A 15,873-nucleotide genomic window follows, 5' to 3' on the forward strand; every position below is an offset into this window, starting at 1 on the left:
GTCAAATTTAATATTTCTTCAATCCAATTTCCAATCATCTCCCAATAGGATTTGGCTTTACTGCATTCCCACCATAGATGAAAGTAGGTACCCAATTCTTGTTGACATTTCCAACAGATTGGTGAAAGTTTGTTGTTCACTTTGGTTAATTTAATTGGGGTGATATGCCAACGGTAAAACATTTTGACCAGGTTTTCTTTATAAGAGGTGGCAATAGTCAGTTTATAGTTCTTTGTCCAAAGTATTTGCCATTCCTCCTCTTTTATCTCTTTTTTAAGGTCAAGGTGCCATTTCTTAACATTGGATTTTTGGTTAAAGGAGTCCAAGTCATTGTAATTTAAGTAGCCATAGAAGTTTTTGATTATCTTATCTTGTGGGCCTATACATAGCTTATCTAACAAAGCATTTTTGGTAATCCCGGAATTTTTGGTGTCTTTGTTAAATTTGGTCTGGATCTGAAGGTATTCCCACCATTCCACTTTTTGGCCCAAATTTTCAAGTTCTAATCTTGTTTTAATTGTCCCATTTGGGTTTAAAATGTCTTTATATCTTAATATATTATTTCTCTTATGTAAATTAGGATGTACATAGGCTTCTAAAGGAGCATACCACATGGGAATTCCTTTGTATAATTTAGTTTTAGTTTTTTTCCAGGTGCCAATTAACGATTTTCTAATCAGGTGGTTGGAGAAGTATTTGTGGGTTGACGGCTTTTCGTCCCAGAGATAGTAATGCCACCCTGCATGGAGGTCATGGCCTTCTAATTTAAGAAGTCTAGTGTTTAATAAACTCATCCAATCTCTTGTCCAGTCTAGCGATGCAGCAGTATAGTAGTTCTTCCAATTTGGAAGAGCCAGACCGCCCTCTTCTTTTTTCCCTTGTAAGTATTTTAGTCGAATTCGGGGCCGTTTGTTTTGCCAGATAAAATTGTTGGTTATTTTAGTCAAATTGGTAAAAAAATCCTGTTTTACTTGTATAGGGATAGTTTGAAATAAAAACAATATTTTAGGCAGAGTGTTCATTTTTATGGCTGCAATTCTCCCAAGGAGAGATAGTTGTAAATTCCTCCATTTTGACAAGTCTTTATTTATCTTGTCCAGTAATATATCGTAATTATTTGATTTCAAGCTTGACACTCTATTTGTCAAATTGATGCCAAGGTATTTGATTTTTGTGACAATTTGAATATCCAATTTAGCAGATAAGATATCTTTTTGTGCTTGTCGCATGTTTTTTGTTAAAATTTGGGTTTTAGTTTTGTTTATTTTGAGGCCTGCCACTGTACCATATTCTTCCAGAACTTCTAATAATTTAGGACCTGATTTTAAAGGATCTTCTAAGATAAATACCAAATCGTCTGCGAAAGCTTGGAGCTTATAAATTTCTTTCTTACAGTTTAGACCCCGTATGTCTTCCTTGTCTCTAATTATTCTTGTTAGTACTTCAAGAGTTAAGATGAATAGTAAAGGGGACAGTGGACAACCTTGTCTTGTGCCTTTGTGTAAAGAGATTTTGGATGATGTATCTCCGTTGAGGATTATATAGGCCGATTGGACAGAGTAAATAGCTTTTATTGCGTTAATAAATTTGGGGCCAAATTCCATATACTCAAGCTGTTTTATCATAAATTTCCAAGACACATTGTCGAAGGCCTTCTGGGCGTCGAGAAATATTAACGCCACTTGTTTCTCATTATGGGCTTCATAGTATTCGAGCGTGTCTAGTACAATTCTAATATTATTCTTTAACTGTCTCCCTGGGAGAAAACCGTTCTGATCTGGATGTATAAAATAATTTAAAAAACTTTTGATTCTATTCGCTAAGATAGAGGTGAATATCTTGTAATCGGCATTTAAGAGAGAGATCGGGCGATAATTAGCTATATCTGTATGGTCTGTATCTTTTTTTGGAATTAACGCTAGGTTTGCTTCTGTCCATGAATTTGGGATTTTGCCTCTATCTAGAGCTTCATTTAACGTCTCTAAAAAGGCTTTTTCCATTTCTTTAGGAAGGTCTTTATAGAGTTCTGTGGGGAGTCCATCCGGACCTGGTGCTTTGTTGTTTTTTTGATTTTTTATTACTTCCTTTAATTCTGTTTCAGTAATCGGTTTATTGATTATATTGACCATTTCTTGTGGTACTTTAGGGAGTTTAGCCTGTTCTAGGATTTCTTGAATTTTTGCGTCTTGGGTATTATTTTGTATAGTTTCAGAATATTCATAAAGTTTACTATAGAAGTCGCTAGCAATCGATTTTTTCCTTTCCAAGTCATGACATGGTTCCCCATTTTTGTTTTTTAGACAGTTTATCAGTTTCTTTTCCTTTTGCTTCCTGAGCTTATTAGCTAGCCATTTGCTAGGTTTGTTGGCATTCTCAAAATTGTATTGGTTAGTTCTTTTTATTTGTTGTGCCCAGTTTTGTTGGTCGATTAAGTTTAGTTGGTGTTTAATATGTAGCATACTTTGTTTGATTTCTTTTTTAGTGGGGAAGTTCTGAAGTTCTTCCTCTAAAGCCCTATATTCTTCTTCTAAATTAGCTAACTTCTGTTTTTTTTGTTTAAATTCTCTAGCCATGAATGATATAGCTATCCCTCTAATAACAGCTTTGGCTGTATCCCAAACATTTTGAAGGCTAGTGTCCTCTTTTGAATTTTCTTGGAAGAAATAGTTCATTTCAGTTTTAAGTTTTTGCTTAAAATCTTCCTGACTTAAAATAGATTTCTGAAGCGACCATCTACAACTCTGTTTATTCCCTTTCCAACAAACTTTGAGCGCACTATGGTCTGAAATATAATTAGGTTCTATATCTATCGAGTGGATTTTGGTGTTAATTTCTATTGTCGTCCAGACCATATCCAATCTTGACCAAGATTGATGCCTATCAGAATAAAAGGTAAATTTTTTAAGTTTGGGGTTTCTGTCCCTCCAGCTATCTTTCAATTTTAGTTCTTTAATTAGATCGAAAAAAGTTTTAGGTAATATTCTTTTCTTTTGTTTGGTCTTTTTGTCATTCTTGTAGTCCATTTCGTTGTTAGTTATGCCATTAAAGTCACCTAATAAGCAGATGTTCTCAGTGGAATGTTCTCTGATGGTGATTAATAGTTTTTTGTAAAAATTTTCTTGGCCTTCATTCGGGGCATAAATATTTATTAAAGTTATTTTGTCTTTTTCTATAGTAAGTTCTAGGATTAAAATTCTACCTTCTCTATCTTTATATTTCAATTCAGCTTGAATATTAGGATTGATATAACATATTACACCTCTCTTTTTTTCCCCGGCAAGCGACGTAAACAGATTTCCAAGTTTATTTCTTTTTAGTAGGTGCTCAAATTTTTTTTTGATGTGCACTTCTTGCAATGCAATAATGTCGAAGTTTAATTTAGCAATTTTATTTAAAGTTTGGCTTCTTTTTTTTGGTGCATTTAGGCCATTTATGTTAATTGAGTATAGTTCAATTCCTTTGTTTAATTTTTCTTGTGCCAAGTTTAAGTTATCTGTACTTGGGTCTTGTTGCCCTTGTGCTTCTAGTTTCTTTTGGGTATCCTGTATAGCCATTGTTGCCTAAAGTTAGTTTATCAGTAGCCTGAGTTCTTTCTAAACTTGTTGGGCTCTGTTCTATAGGTTGTACACTAGTGGAAGGGAGGGTCGTTGTTCCGGTATCGTCTTGATTTTCAGGAGTTCGGTCGGTAGAGAAATTTTTGTCGAAAAATTCTTCAGCTTTTTCGACAGAGTCTATTTTTATTTTCCTATCTTGCCAGGTCACCAGCATGCCCTCTGGGACCAGCCATCTGAAATTTATATTGTGTCTGGTCAGTTTTGCTGACAGAAAGGTGTATGGCCTACGAAGGTCTCTGACGTGTTTTGGGACCTGTTTTAATATTACCAATTGTCTCCCTTTATGTTCTATAGGGTCTTCCCGGGCTCTGTGAAGGATTTCATCCCTGACTGATTTTTTGATAAATTTGTTTTTTTTTTGTTTTTTTTTTAAATAAATTTTTTATTACAAATATATACACATTTACATACAATATATGTTTTATATTAATACAAGGCTAAATCAACGCGTAACAAATACACGAACAAACAAACATGACAAACAAACAAACAAAAATATTCTTTAAAAAAAAGATCTAATTGCTTATTTAAGTACATTAATAACAATAACTATTCACTTAGCATATTTTATAATATTTGTACTTGTATTCCCTTCAGGAGGTAAGTTTTGAATGATTTTTGATTTTAAATTATTTTCTGGTGAAGCATGTTGTGTCCTCAGCGTATACCATTTTCTCTTGTAGGTTGTCACTGTTTTTTAAATCATTTAATTCTTTCTTATCCGCCTTCTTTTATTCATATTCAATTTCTTTAATGTCATACAGATCTTTTTTTATAAAAAGGTTTTTTGTATATCTTTTGTATATATTTTTTTTCTATGTAATGAAAAGGATATAAAGTATTGTTAATTTGATTTTTTCTTTTGAATTTTATTTCTTTTCTTAAACCAGTTATAAAGATGTATCCAGGTTTTATCGTGTTCGGAATCCTCTTTGTTTTTTAATTTAATTGTTAGTGCGTCAAATTCAGCACAATCTAATATTTTTTTAATTATCAAATCGTCTTCAGGTGGTTCGGGTTGCTTCCAATTTTGAGCTATCGTTATTCTAATTGCTGTTAATATATGAATTAATAAGTAGTGTTTGTTTTTTTCAATTTTTTGATCTATAATTCCCAGGAGAAAGGCTTCAGGTTTTTTATTTATCTTCATTTGTAAGATCTCTTCTATCCAATTCTGCATTTTGTTCCAGAATTTTTTTATTTTTGAACAGGTCCACCAAATGTGGTAATATGTCCCCATTTTTTTGCACCTCCAACATTTTAGGCTTATTCCTTTATACATTTTGGCTAATGTTGCCGGTGGAAGGTGCCACCTATAATACATTTTGTATATGTTTTCCTTATAAGCTGTAGATTTTGTTAATTTATAGTTCTTGGTCCAAATTGATTCCCACTTATCTAAATTTATGCTATAACCAAAATTTTTGCCCCAACTATGTATACTATTTTTAACGATATGTTCATTTTTTGATAAATTTGATGTGAACTTCTTTGGGGAGGTTATGGCGTCTAGCGTAATTAGTGTTTATACGATAGGCTTCATCGATTTCGTTTAGCATTGTATCCTTTTCAATGCCCAGAGCCTTTGAAAGGATATCGGCCATAACATCTGGTAGGTCTTCACTTTTTTCCTCCCTAAGATTTTGAAATCTGAGATATTGGTTAGCTTTTTCGCTCTCTAATTGAATTACTGTGTTCTCTAAATCTTTGTTGGCGTGGATTAATTTATCTGTCAGGTCTTCCATTTGTTTGTGCTCTTGGTCTATTTTGTCTTCTAAGACCTGTATCCTCTGTTCTTGTTTAGTCATTTGTTGTTGAAAAGCCTCGTGCTTTTTGTCCATGTTCTGCATCCACTCTTTTAATTCGGATGTGTCACTCCTCACCTCACCTAGTTCTTTTTTAATATCCTGATGATTTTTCAACATTAGCTCCTGCATTTGAAGCAGCGTAGCTTGGAGATCTTTATAAGAATTAGACCTCTCTCTAGGTATCATATCGTCGAGAGATCTCTGGGTAGAGGGACTTGGTATAGCAGATGTAGAGTGGGTGATTGATTTTTTCCCTGATCCTAGCCTAGACAAATTAGAAAGGCTTGTCATTTTTATAGCTGACCACCAATTTGCCCACCGGTACAGTTGTTTGATGGTCTGATCCAGATTTTGGTATCAATAAAGTAAAACAGTATATTTTAAGTAATGTGTAGTTAGGATATCAATTCCTGTTGGACTCAATATTAAACCTTGAAAGTTTAAAAATATTTCTTCCCTCTAGAGAGTGTAAATACGTAGGGGAAGATAGAAGGAATGAGTTCAAACAGGTTATGTACTAATTAATTGTTAAGTAAATATATATATGTAAGTTCAACAAAGTATATAACTATTACAATGAAAATACTACCTTATCTTAATTATAGTAAGCTTCTAATTAAGGTGTCATTTACTATTGACCGGTAACTAATTAACAAAGACAGAGTAATATATATAGATTGATTCAGAATATTGTTGCAGGTATATCTTATCTTATATTTCTATTTCTATTGTTCTATTTCTATTAAATACCCAGTACAAGTTTTATAGTTTAGTGTTAGTACTTGCAGAGTTAATAGTATATTCAAATATTCCTATAGCTAAGTTTTTTTTTTTTTTTTACAAAAAGACAATAATTATCAATTAATATATACAAAAAATTAATAATAGCAGTTAATGTCTTGTTATATTAAATATAATATCTAATATATTAAATAGTAAAGTCAATAAGCTTATTCATATAAATTCATTACATTAGAGTTGATTAGGCTTTAAGTTATTTGGTATAGATAATGACGATATAAAGTCGAGGGATACAAACTTGGTAAAGTACAGAAACCTTGTGTAGATCTTCAACTAATAATAGAGATTAGGAATTTGCGAAACAATAGATCGTAAGAGTTACTTGTGCAGTTAAACAATTAAATGGAGTTTCAAACCCTTCTAAATCTTCAAGCTTTACTTCCTGGAGTTCGGGTAGGATTTCAATGATGTCGCACGCTGATGTTGTTTTGAGTTCGTTATATCGCTGAATCAGTTATTCAGTAGGACTGATCTCTCTAGTAGTCTCTGGGGTGCTCCAGCCGCTTATGATCTCTCCTGCGGCCTACCCCTCCCGATATCAGATGAAAGAGGTGCCTCCGCTCTCCGTCTCTCCTAGACCAAGAAGGTTGAAAATTGGAAAAGCCGACGCTTCCTCAACTCGCTCTCCTGTGACGCAGCAGCAATAACCAAGATCGAAGGGCCAGAGAGGAACCAGGAACCAGGAAGTGGATGGATCGGCTGTCTCGTTGAGTCCTCTTTAGAAGATTCCAGATTTAATCATTTAAAAGTTCATTCAGACTTTTATATTTCCTCGCGGGACGTCAGGTCTTCTTAGTAAATGGTATACGCTTTAAAAGATGTTATTGATAGCTTTCATAAATAGATATTGTGACTCAAAAACAAACGCTCGCCGCCAGCCGGAAGGGGGAAGCTGTCAATTCCTCCCTCCTCCTTCCCTTGTCGCTGCTTATCAGATTTTTAGCTCTAGTGACGCCAGCCCGTATGTGAGGAAAAAGAAGCTCAATTCGTAGATCTCACGTTCAATCCAGCTCCGGTATGTTATTCGTCAACTCCTCTACCCCGGTCGCCGTTGCTAGCGTTAGTTTAGTCACCACCAGCTGGGAACACTCTAGGCCGCCATGACGCTCCTAGCTTGCAGGCACTCAGTCGTAGGGGGAATGTCCGCTCCGCCGATCGGGCTGCCGCCACAAATCGTGCTGACGGTATCCCCTTAACGCCAGACCCTTTTCCGCAGAGTCTGGGATCCCCTTGGGACCAAAGAGAACCTGAAAAACGGTGGTGTTTGGCGGAGCTCGGCTCCACACCGTCCGTTCTGTTCCCCAGTTGGATACAGGTGTAAGTAATAGATTGGTGGCAATATGCACAGATTAAGTCTAGATTTCATAAAGACGTAAGAACATATATATGTAGAAAAGATAACTACATTTTAGGCAAATTATTAATCACAAATCAAGGAAAATTGATTGGTAAAGTATATAAATACCTAATTAATTGTAAAACTGTAGGTTGGATATTAAAAGATAATATGATTAGTTGGTGTAGAAACTTAGGTAAAGAAATAGATTTAAATACATGGGAAAAGGTGTGGACATATAATTGGAAAATAACTAAGTCAGTTTCTTTTAAAGAAAACCAAATTAAGATGTTTTACAGATGGCATTTACCACCTAATAGAATTTCAAAAATGTTGGAAATGTAAAACAGAAATAGGCACTTATTATCATACATGGTAGACTTGCTCAAAAACAAAGAGCTCTTGGAACATGGTAGAAAAATGGTTAAGAGAAATAACGCAGCAAAAAATTAAGAAATTGCTCTTCCTGAGCAATTGAGTAATGGTCTGAGACTAAGGGGCTTAGAAGCATTGCCTTTGTCATGGTCAGACCATTTTCTACTACGGCTTGACTTCCTGGCTCCAATCGTTCCCCGCAGGGAGGCGGAACCAATGAAGATGTTCCGCCCCAGACGCCTTTCAGAGGGCTTTCAGACGGCGCTTGGGGTTATTCCAGAGGCACTCGTCCACAGTTCGGCGGAGTCTCTTGCGGAGGCCTGGAACAGGGTTGCGGCGGAGGCTCTTGACCGGATTGCGCCTTTGCGACCTCTCCATGGCGCTAGACCCCGTAGAGCCCCATGGTTCAACAAGGAGCTCCGGGAGTTGAAACGCCAAAAGAGACGTCTAGAGAAGCGATGGAAGAAGAGTAGGTCTGAATCTGATTGAACACTTGTAAGAGCTTTTATTAAGACTTACAAAGTGGCGCTCAAGGCGGCAAGATGCGCGTACCATGGCGTCTTGATTGCATCAGCGGAATCCCGCCCGGCCGCTCTGTTTAGGGTGACCCGCTCCCTTCTTAACCAGGGTGGAGTTGGGGAGCCCTCGCAGAGCAGTGCCGAGGATTTTAACACGTTTTTCGCTGATAAAGTCGCTCAGATCAGGGCCGATCTCGATTCCAATTGTAAAACAGAGTCGACTGACAATGAGTCAGTCGAGGTGACTGGGGCACGTACTTGTCCACCTGTCTGGGAAGAGTTTGATCTGGTGACATCTGATGAAGTGGACAAGGCCATTGGAGCTGTGAGTTCTGCCACCTGTTTACTGGATCCGTGTCCCTCCTGGTTGGTTTCGGCCAGCAGGGAGGTGACATAGAGCTGGGCCCAGGAGATTGGGGAGGGGAGTCTTTCCAACACTCTATAAAGAAGCGCTTCCCTGGACCCAGCCGTACTTAATAACTATCGTCCAGTCTCCAACCTTCCCTTTATGGGGAAGGTTGTTGAGAAGGTGGTGGCACTCCAGCTCCAACGGTCCTTGGAAGAAGCCGATTATCTAGGTCCCCAGCAGTTGGGTTTCAGGCCCGGTTACAGAATGGAAACTGCTTTGGTCGCGTTGATGGATGATCTCTGGCGGGCCCGGGACAGGGGTTTATCCTCTGTCCTGGTGCTCCTTGACCTCTCAGCGGCTTTCAATACCATCAACCATGGTATCCTTCTGCACCGGCTGGAGGGATTGGGGGTGGGAGGCACTGTTCTCCAGTGGTTCTCCTCCTACCTCTCTGGCCGGTCGCAGTCGGTGTTAGTGGGGGGTCAGAGGTCGGCTCCGAGGTCTCTCCCTTGTGGGGTGCCTCAGGGGTCGGTCCTCTCCCCCCTGCTAGTTAATATCTACATGAAACCGCTGGGTGAGATCATCCAAGGACATGGGGTGAGGTATCATCAATATACTGATGATACCCAGCTTTACATCTCCACCCCATGTCCAGTCAACGAAGTGGTGGAAGTGATGTGCCGGTGCCTGGAGGCTGTTGGGGCCTGGATGGGTGTCAACAGACTCAAACTCAATGCGGATAAGACGGAGTGGCTGTGGGTTTTGCCTCCCAAGGACAATCCCATCTGTCCGTCCATTACCCTGGGGGGGGAATTATTGACCCCCTCAGAGAGGGTCCGCAACTTGGGCGTCCTCCTCAATCTACAGCTCACATTAGAGAACCATCTTTCAGCTGTGGCGAGGGGGGCGTTTGCCCAGGTTCGCCTGGTGCACCAGTTGCGGCCCTATCTGGACCGGGACTCGTTGCTCACAGTCACTCATGCCCTCATCACCTCGAGGTTCGACTACTGTAATGCTCTCTACGTGGGGCTACCTTTGAAAAGTGTTCAGAAACTTCAGATCGTGCAGAATGCAGCTGCGAGAGCAGTCATGGGCTTACCTAGGTATGCCCATGTTTCACCATCACTCCGCAGTCTGCATTGGCTGCCGATCAATATCCAGTCGCAATTCAAAGTGTTGGTTATGACCTTTAAAGCCCTTCATGGCACTGGACCAGAATATCTCCGAGACCACCTCCTGCCGCACGAATCCCAGCGACCGATTAGGTCCCACAGAGTGGGCCTTCTCCGGGTCCCGTCAACCAAACAATGTCGGTTGGCGGGCCCCAGGGGAAGAGCCTTCTCTGTGGCGGCACCGGCTCTCTGGAACCAACTCCCCCAGAGATTAGAACTGCCCCTACTCTTCCTGCCTTCCATAAACTCCTTAAAACCCACCTTTGCTGTCAGGCATGGGGGAATTGAAACACCTCCCCCGGGCATGTTCAATTTATACATGGTATGCTTGTGTGTGTGTCTGTTAGTATATGGGGTTCTTTTAAATCTTTAAATATTTTAAAGTTATTTGGATTATTTATGATTTGTTCTATCTTGTTGTGAGCCGCCCCGAGTCTTCGGAGAGGGGTGGCATACAAATCTAAATAATAAATAAATAAATAAAACTCCAGAATTTTTTTTATTAGGTATCTCAAATAATAAATATAAAAAAGAAATATATTACTTAATAATTCACATATTAGTAGCTGCTAGGATAGTCTTTGCACAAAGATGGAAAGAAATGGAGATACCGAAACAAGTACTTAGGAAAATTATAGAATGCACAGAGCTCGATATGATGACGAGGCAGTTAAATAACCAAGAAGAATCGGAAGAGAGGTGAACCGTGCATGCGTGCGAGTGGGCGAGCGGGGGGCAGCCGGCGCGCGCACCCGCCAGCCTCAGGAGAACGCCCGCTTCGCCTCTCTTGCAGCGGAGGAGAAAGAGAGGTGAAGCGGGCGGGCGGAAGAGCCGGCGGGGGGCAGCCGGCGGGCACGCAGGCAGGGAGATGGGAAGTGCGCAACCGAGGAAAAGGGTGCGCGCGGGGTATTTTGGAGTGCGCGCGCGCTCACGTGCGCAGCTTACGGGGAACGGTGACTGGGACCCATTCTGAACCCACTTTTTATAGCCAGACTCCCACAGCACAGCCCTTTTGTTTTGTGAGGTATAAATCAAATGGGACAGATCTGGTAGAACAAGCTGCTCTCACTAAACTTTCCCTTAAGATCTTCCAGGCTTGGGTATGTTCCTCTGTCCACACTTGGTACAATTGTTTGGCTATTAAAGAATAGAGGTGGATACAGGCATATCCTGTAATACCCAAGACGGACCTAAGTTGTTTCACATTGTTTGGCATTGGCTTCCAAGTAAGCATCGAGTTCCTTTATCCCGCACATAACCTAAACAGTTTACAGTTTAGTTAATTGGATTGTTTTTTGGGAGGTTGGGTATCCCTTTTTAGCCAGGTGATTTCTCTTCCAGCTGTTGTTCATTTTTTGGCTGCCAATAACAAATCGTCTACATATTGTAAAAGCATTGTGGGTGAGGCAACAAAGTGTCTTAAATTCACAGAAAGAGCAGCAGCAATGACTGCAGGGCTGTTTTTATATTCCTGGGGTAATCTAGCCCATGTCATCTGGCAGCAGCATCTATTATCTGGATGGGGTCATTAGAAAGCAAAGTAATATTGGCACTCTATGACCAAGGGGATACAGAAAAAGGCATCTTTTATGTCTATTATCACTTGGAGGTGTGATAGGGTGTCAAAAGGGTGTAAGGATTGGCCACTCTAGGGTATAAATCCTGAATCCTGTAATTGGTCTCCCTTAGCTGTGGATGAAGTTAGGCAAACATACAAAAAAAACAGGCTGATAAAAAGTGCATTAAGCTAAAGGTTTTTAAGGTGGGAGACAAGGTCTATCTCTCTACCAATTTCCTGCAATCTACAACTATCAAAGAAATTGGGGCCAAAATACATTGAAGCTTTCCCCATCAAGAGGATTATTAACCCAATAACTGCAGAACGTGAGCTGCCAAAAATATTCAGATGTGTACACCACCTGGTATTTCGTTGCAGCCTACCAAAATCAGAAACCACATCTTCCCTGTGTCATGAATCGCAATCACCTCCCAACCCTATTATGATCAAGGGAGAGCAACACTTTGAAGTCAAAGACATTTTGGACTCTCATATACATAGGTGGGGACTCAATATTTGGTAGTCTGGAAAGACTTTCTCCCCTCAGAAACTGAATGAGTTAACTCCCAACATATTAAAGCCTTCAGATTGCTTAAAAGAACAAACAATTGGTCAACAATTCCATAGAGTTACAAACTACAGACTACTTTCATTTTCCATACAAGCATTCTTGTCTTTTTCTTAATATTCTAAAGCGGACTTCTAGCAAAGGCTCTTGATCTTCCTCTTCATCTAAATCAGACTCTACTGTCATTGGCATATCTGCCACCTCAGGTGGTCCTTATGTTTCATCCAGGTCTGTTTCTCCCTCCTTCTCACTCTCTGCATCAGCTGGCAACACCACTACCAAGATGGCCCTAGAACTCTAGAGTTCTGCTGAAGTCCCCCAAGAAGGTTCATCCAACAATAGAATGAAAGGGGGGAAGTGGGGCAAAGGATGAAAGAGAGAAGGCTGAAAGGGCAATAAAGCTTTGTGTGTACATATTGGAAATCAGGAGGGTGGAATGACAAATGAGAAGCATGTTACTCTTTGTACCATCATGCCATCACCAGATGCTCTGAATAAAATGTGCATTACTCCCCAAATATCTCAGAAATCTCACAACATCTTGGTGAGCTCTGGTTGGCACAGACTACATCTTATTTTTTTATCCAGCAAGTGAGGTATTGTCAGAACTGGCTTGATTTTATTACAATCATCAATCTTGGTAAAAGAACCCTTTGCTTTAACCAAATGGTGTCAAATGTTTTTCTTTCCTAAGGTACAAGATTGAGGCAAGTGTGACAAAAGCTGTTATCCAAATGAAACCAAACTAAAAATATCTATGTTTGCCTTAAAAAATGAAGGTAGGGTGAGATATAAGAAGAAGAAAAAATACATCCTTATTCTCAAACAGCAATCATTATCTTGAAATTTATCATTATCTATTTTATCTATCTTTTTATCTATTTTTATGTATTTTACTCACAGTATTGGAAAGGAGAATTGAGATTTTCTAGCCTGAAGCTTGAAGATTCAGGCATGTATCAATGTGTAGCAGAAAATATACATGGAATGATCTATTCAAATGCTGAATTAAAAGTTATTGGTAAGTGTATTATATTACATTATTATAAAACATTTAAGGTAGAAAATACAATAAGAATATTCAGCTACCTCCTGGTCCAGAGATGGGTTCATACCGGTGCGCCCGCTGATTGCACAATTTGCATGCGACAACTCTGGTGCTGTCTTTGCCAGTCTGTGTACAATGCCATCTTTTTTCCTAATTTTCAGTGGGTATTTTGCTCTCTGAGCATGCGCAGAAGGAAAATCATCCTTCTGCTAAGGCGCAGAAGGAAAATCAAGTGAAACATCATGATGCGCATACAGCGCACTGGTAGGAAGGTAAGAGAAACCCGCCCCTGATCTGGTCATATCAGGTGCTCATCAACCAATCTGCATTAACAGCTATATGCATGTTCCTAAAATCAAATGGCCATGTTTTATCTTTTTGAACAATTTTTTCCATGGTGGTTTTACATTTAGATATAAATATGTGATAGTTTATTTCATTCTATGCTCTGGGGTTGTTCCATTGAAAACAAATTGATTCCTCATTAGCCTTACACAAACTCCATGTTTGATCTGAAGAATTCTATTACATATTTAGAGATTTATGTAATGTGGAAAAAAGTATTAAAATGCTTATTGTACCATAGAAATCTATTGTGAGCCGCCCCGAGTCTTCGGAGAGGGGCGGTATATAAATCTAATTAATAATAACAATAACAACAACAACAATAATAATAATAATCATGTTTCACTTGATTTTGCTTCTGCGCCTGCGCAGAAGGATGATTTTCCTTCTGCGCATGCTCAGAGAGCAAAATACCCATTGAAAATTAGGAAAAAAGATGGCATATTATTATTTGCATAATTTGTAGTATTATAAATTGTTATTTTTTTGTCTAATTACAGTAGTGTAAAGTTCTTTGGAAATATTTGAAGAATTAGAATGAAACCTGTAGAAACTGTAGTGGCATATAGAGAGACAGACAGAACATTTTCTCTGTTTTGGTTCTGGTGAGTTACAATAAGGATGGAAAACTTCTGTCAACCAATAGTATTTTAAGCATTTGTGTTGATTTTAGTCTGCCATATCAAATATATATTTTGTTTCTTTCAACATGCAGAAGAAATATATTATTTCTTACTTTCTAGACTTGTTAAATATGGTTTCTCAAATAAAATTAATGCATAAAATCATTTATTTACTTAAATTATCTATGTTTAAGAATAGATACAACTATAATGTCTCAAAAATTCAACATTATAGTTCAACTTTGTTTTATTCTGCAAAATCTCTCTAGGTTTTGTATAATTGACTATTATATGCTATTGTCAAAAGGAATGTCTTCAGCAGGCATAGGATCACACTAGTAGCATCATACTGTAAAGCATACATGTCTAATAATTATGTTTTTCTTCACAGTTTTACCTCCAACCTTTGAATTCTATCCAATGAAAAAAGAGGTTTTGGCTGCAAAAGGAGGGCAAGCTATAATTGAGTGCAAGCCTAGAGCAGCTCCTAAACCAAAAATTACCTGGAGTAGAGGGACAGAAATTCTTAGAAACTCAACCAGGTTAGTATTACTATTGAATATAGTAAATAATCTACAAAGCATTACTTCAGAGTTCAATCTCAAATTTTTAAAAACCCTATGTTTTTACATAGTTTGGCCTGAATACAATGTGCCTCAGAAATTGGAAATGTTATTAATACAACATAATAAATCTTAGGTTAGTTGGTCATATTGGCTTCTTCATGGTTAAGGTTTGTGAGGAAATATTGTTAAAGGAAAATGCGACCATGCTTCTTTTTCTGCTCTTCAAATTCTGCATTTTTCTTGTGCACTGCTTGGATAGTCCAAGCATGGATTAATTCCATATGATTCGCCAGACACTGCATTGCAAAGTTCCTTGGCCATGCCTCTTCTGCCGGGCTGAGTCTCCAGTTTTTCAGCTTAGTCAGCCTAGAGAGCTGTGAATTTCCATGCTTGAACTCAATAAATGTAGGAAATAGCTCAGAAAAATTGGCAATGGCACAAAATTAAATGTCCCAAAAAAGGCTTCTTCTTTGAAGTGCCGTGGCTTACCTTTTCTCAGCGCTGATGGCCAGAAGCAATGTCAGAGCTCTCCCCTGCATTGTGAGGGAGGGGCGATGGCTGTACAGCAGCTTCTCTTTCATTGTGCCTATAGACTGAGGTTTCAGTTTCAGAAGGCTGGAAAAGATCCATGTGAGCACTTAGAAACCATGTTGTCGGTTTCATGCTATTCTGTTTACTGCAGCGCTTGTAACTGGATGTTTTGCCGGTTTCGCACCATTTTCTACTGACCAAGTGTGCTCACAAGCCATGTTGTTGGTTTGGTGCCTATCTACTGTCTTGGCTTTGTAGCAAGTATTATTATTTTCTGGATTTAGCTTGCCAACCCCTTTGGGATCAATACTGAGCGTTGTTATTGTTCTTTTGCAGACGCATCCTTCCCAGGCTTGGGATTTGGCCCAGTTATAGTGAGGCTATCACAACCATTCATAGCATTTTGAGCCTTTTAAAATGGCAGATCACTCCAGACCTCAAAGCAGTAATTCTGCTGAGTTTTCTAGCAAGGCCAGATCTTTTTCAAAGGAGCCATTCACAAGATCTAAGGCTAAAGATATGAGGAAAACCTTATCAGCCTCTGACAAGGATGCCAAGAGAAGGCAAAAAGCTTTGGAAGAAAAAGTTTCTGAAGTCCCAAAAACAGGTAGAATCTGCCAAGGCCCCTAGTTTTCCTGTGGTAAGGTCTGAGTTCATTACT

The 15,873-nt window shown here is 38.9% G+C and overlaps 1 protein-coding gene across 4 annotated transcripts in view; it reads left to right on the forward strand.

Annotated features, from left to right (window-relative positions):
• The window catches only part of CNTN1 (contactin 1), a 760,044-nt gene that overhangs the window by 488,622 nt on the left and 255,549 nt on the right, over nt 1–15,873 (forward strand). For all 4 annotated transcript variants that reach the window (XM_070755541.1, XM_070755544.1, XM_070755542.1 and 1 more), the window contains 2 exons: nt 13,003–13,120; nt 14,507–14,657. In XM_070755541.1, the coding sequence (XP_070611642.1) occupies nt 13,003–13,120; nt 14,507–14,657 (269 nt within the window). The remainder of the gene's footprint in view (nt 1–13,002; nt 13,121–14,506; nt 14,658–15,873) is intronic.

The sequence above is a fragment of the Erythrolamprus reginae genome, chromosome 6 (assembly GCF_031021105.1).
Source record: "Erythrolamprus reginae isolate rEryReg1 chromosome 6, rEryReg1.hap1, whole genome shotgun sequence".
Classification (NCBI taxonomy): domain Eukaryota; kingdom Metazoa; phylum Chordata; class Lepidosauria; order Squamata; family Dipsadidae; genus Erythrolamprus; species Erythrolamprus reginae.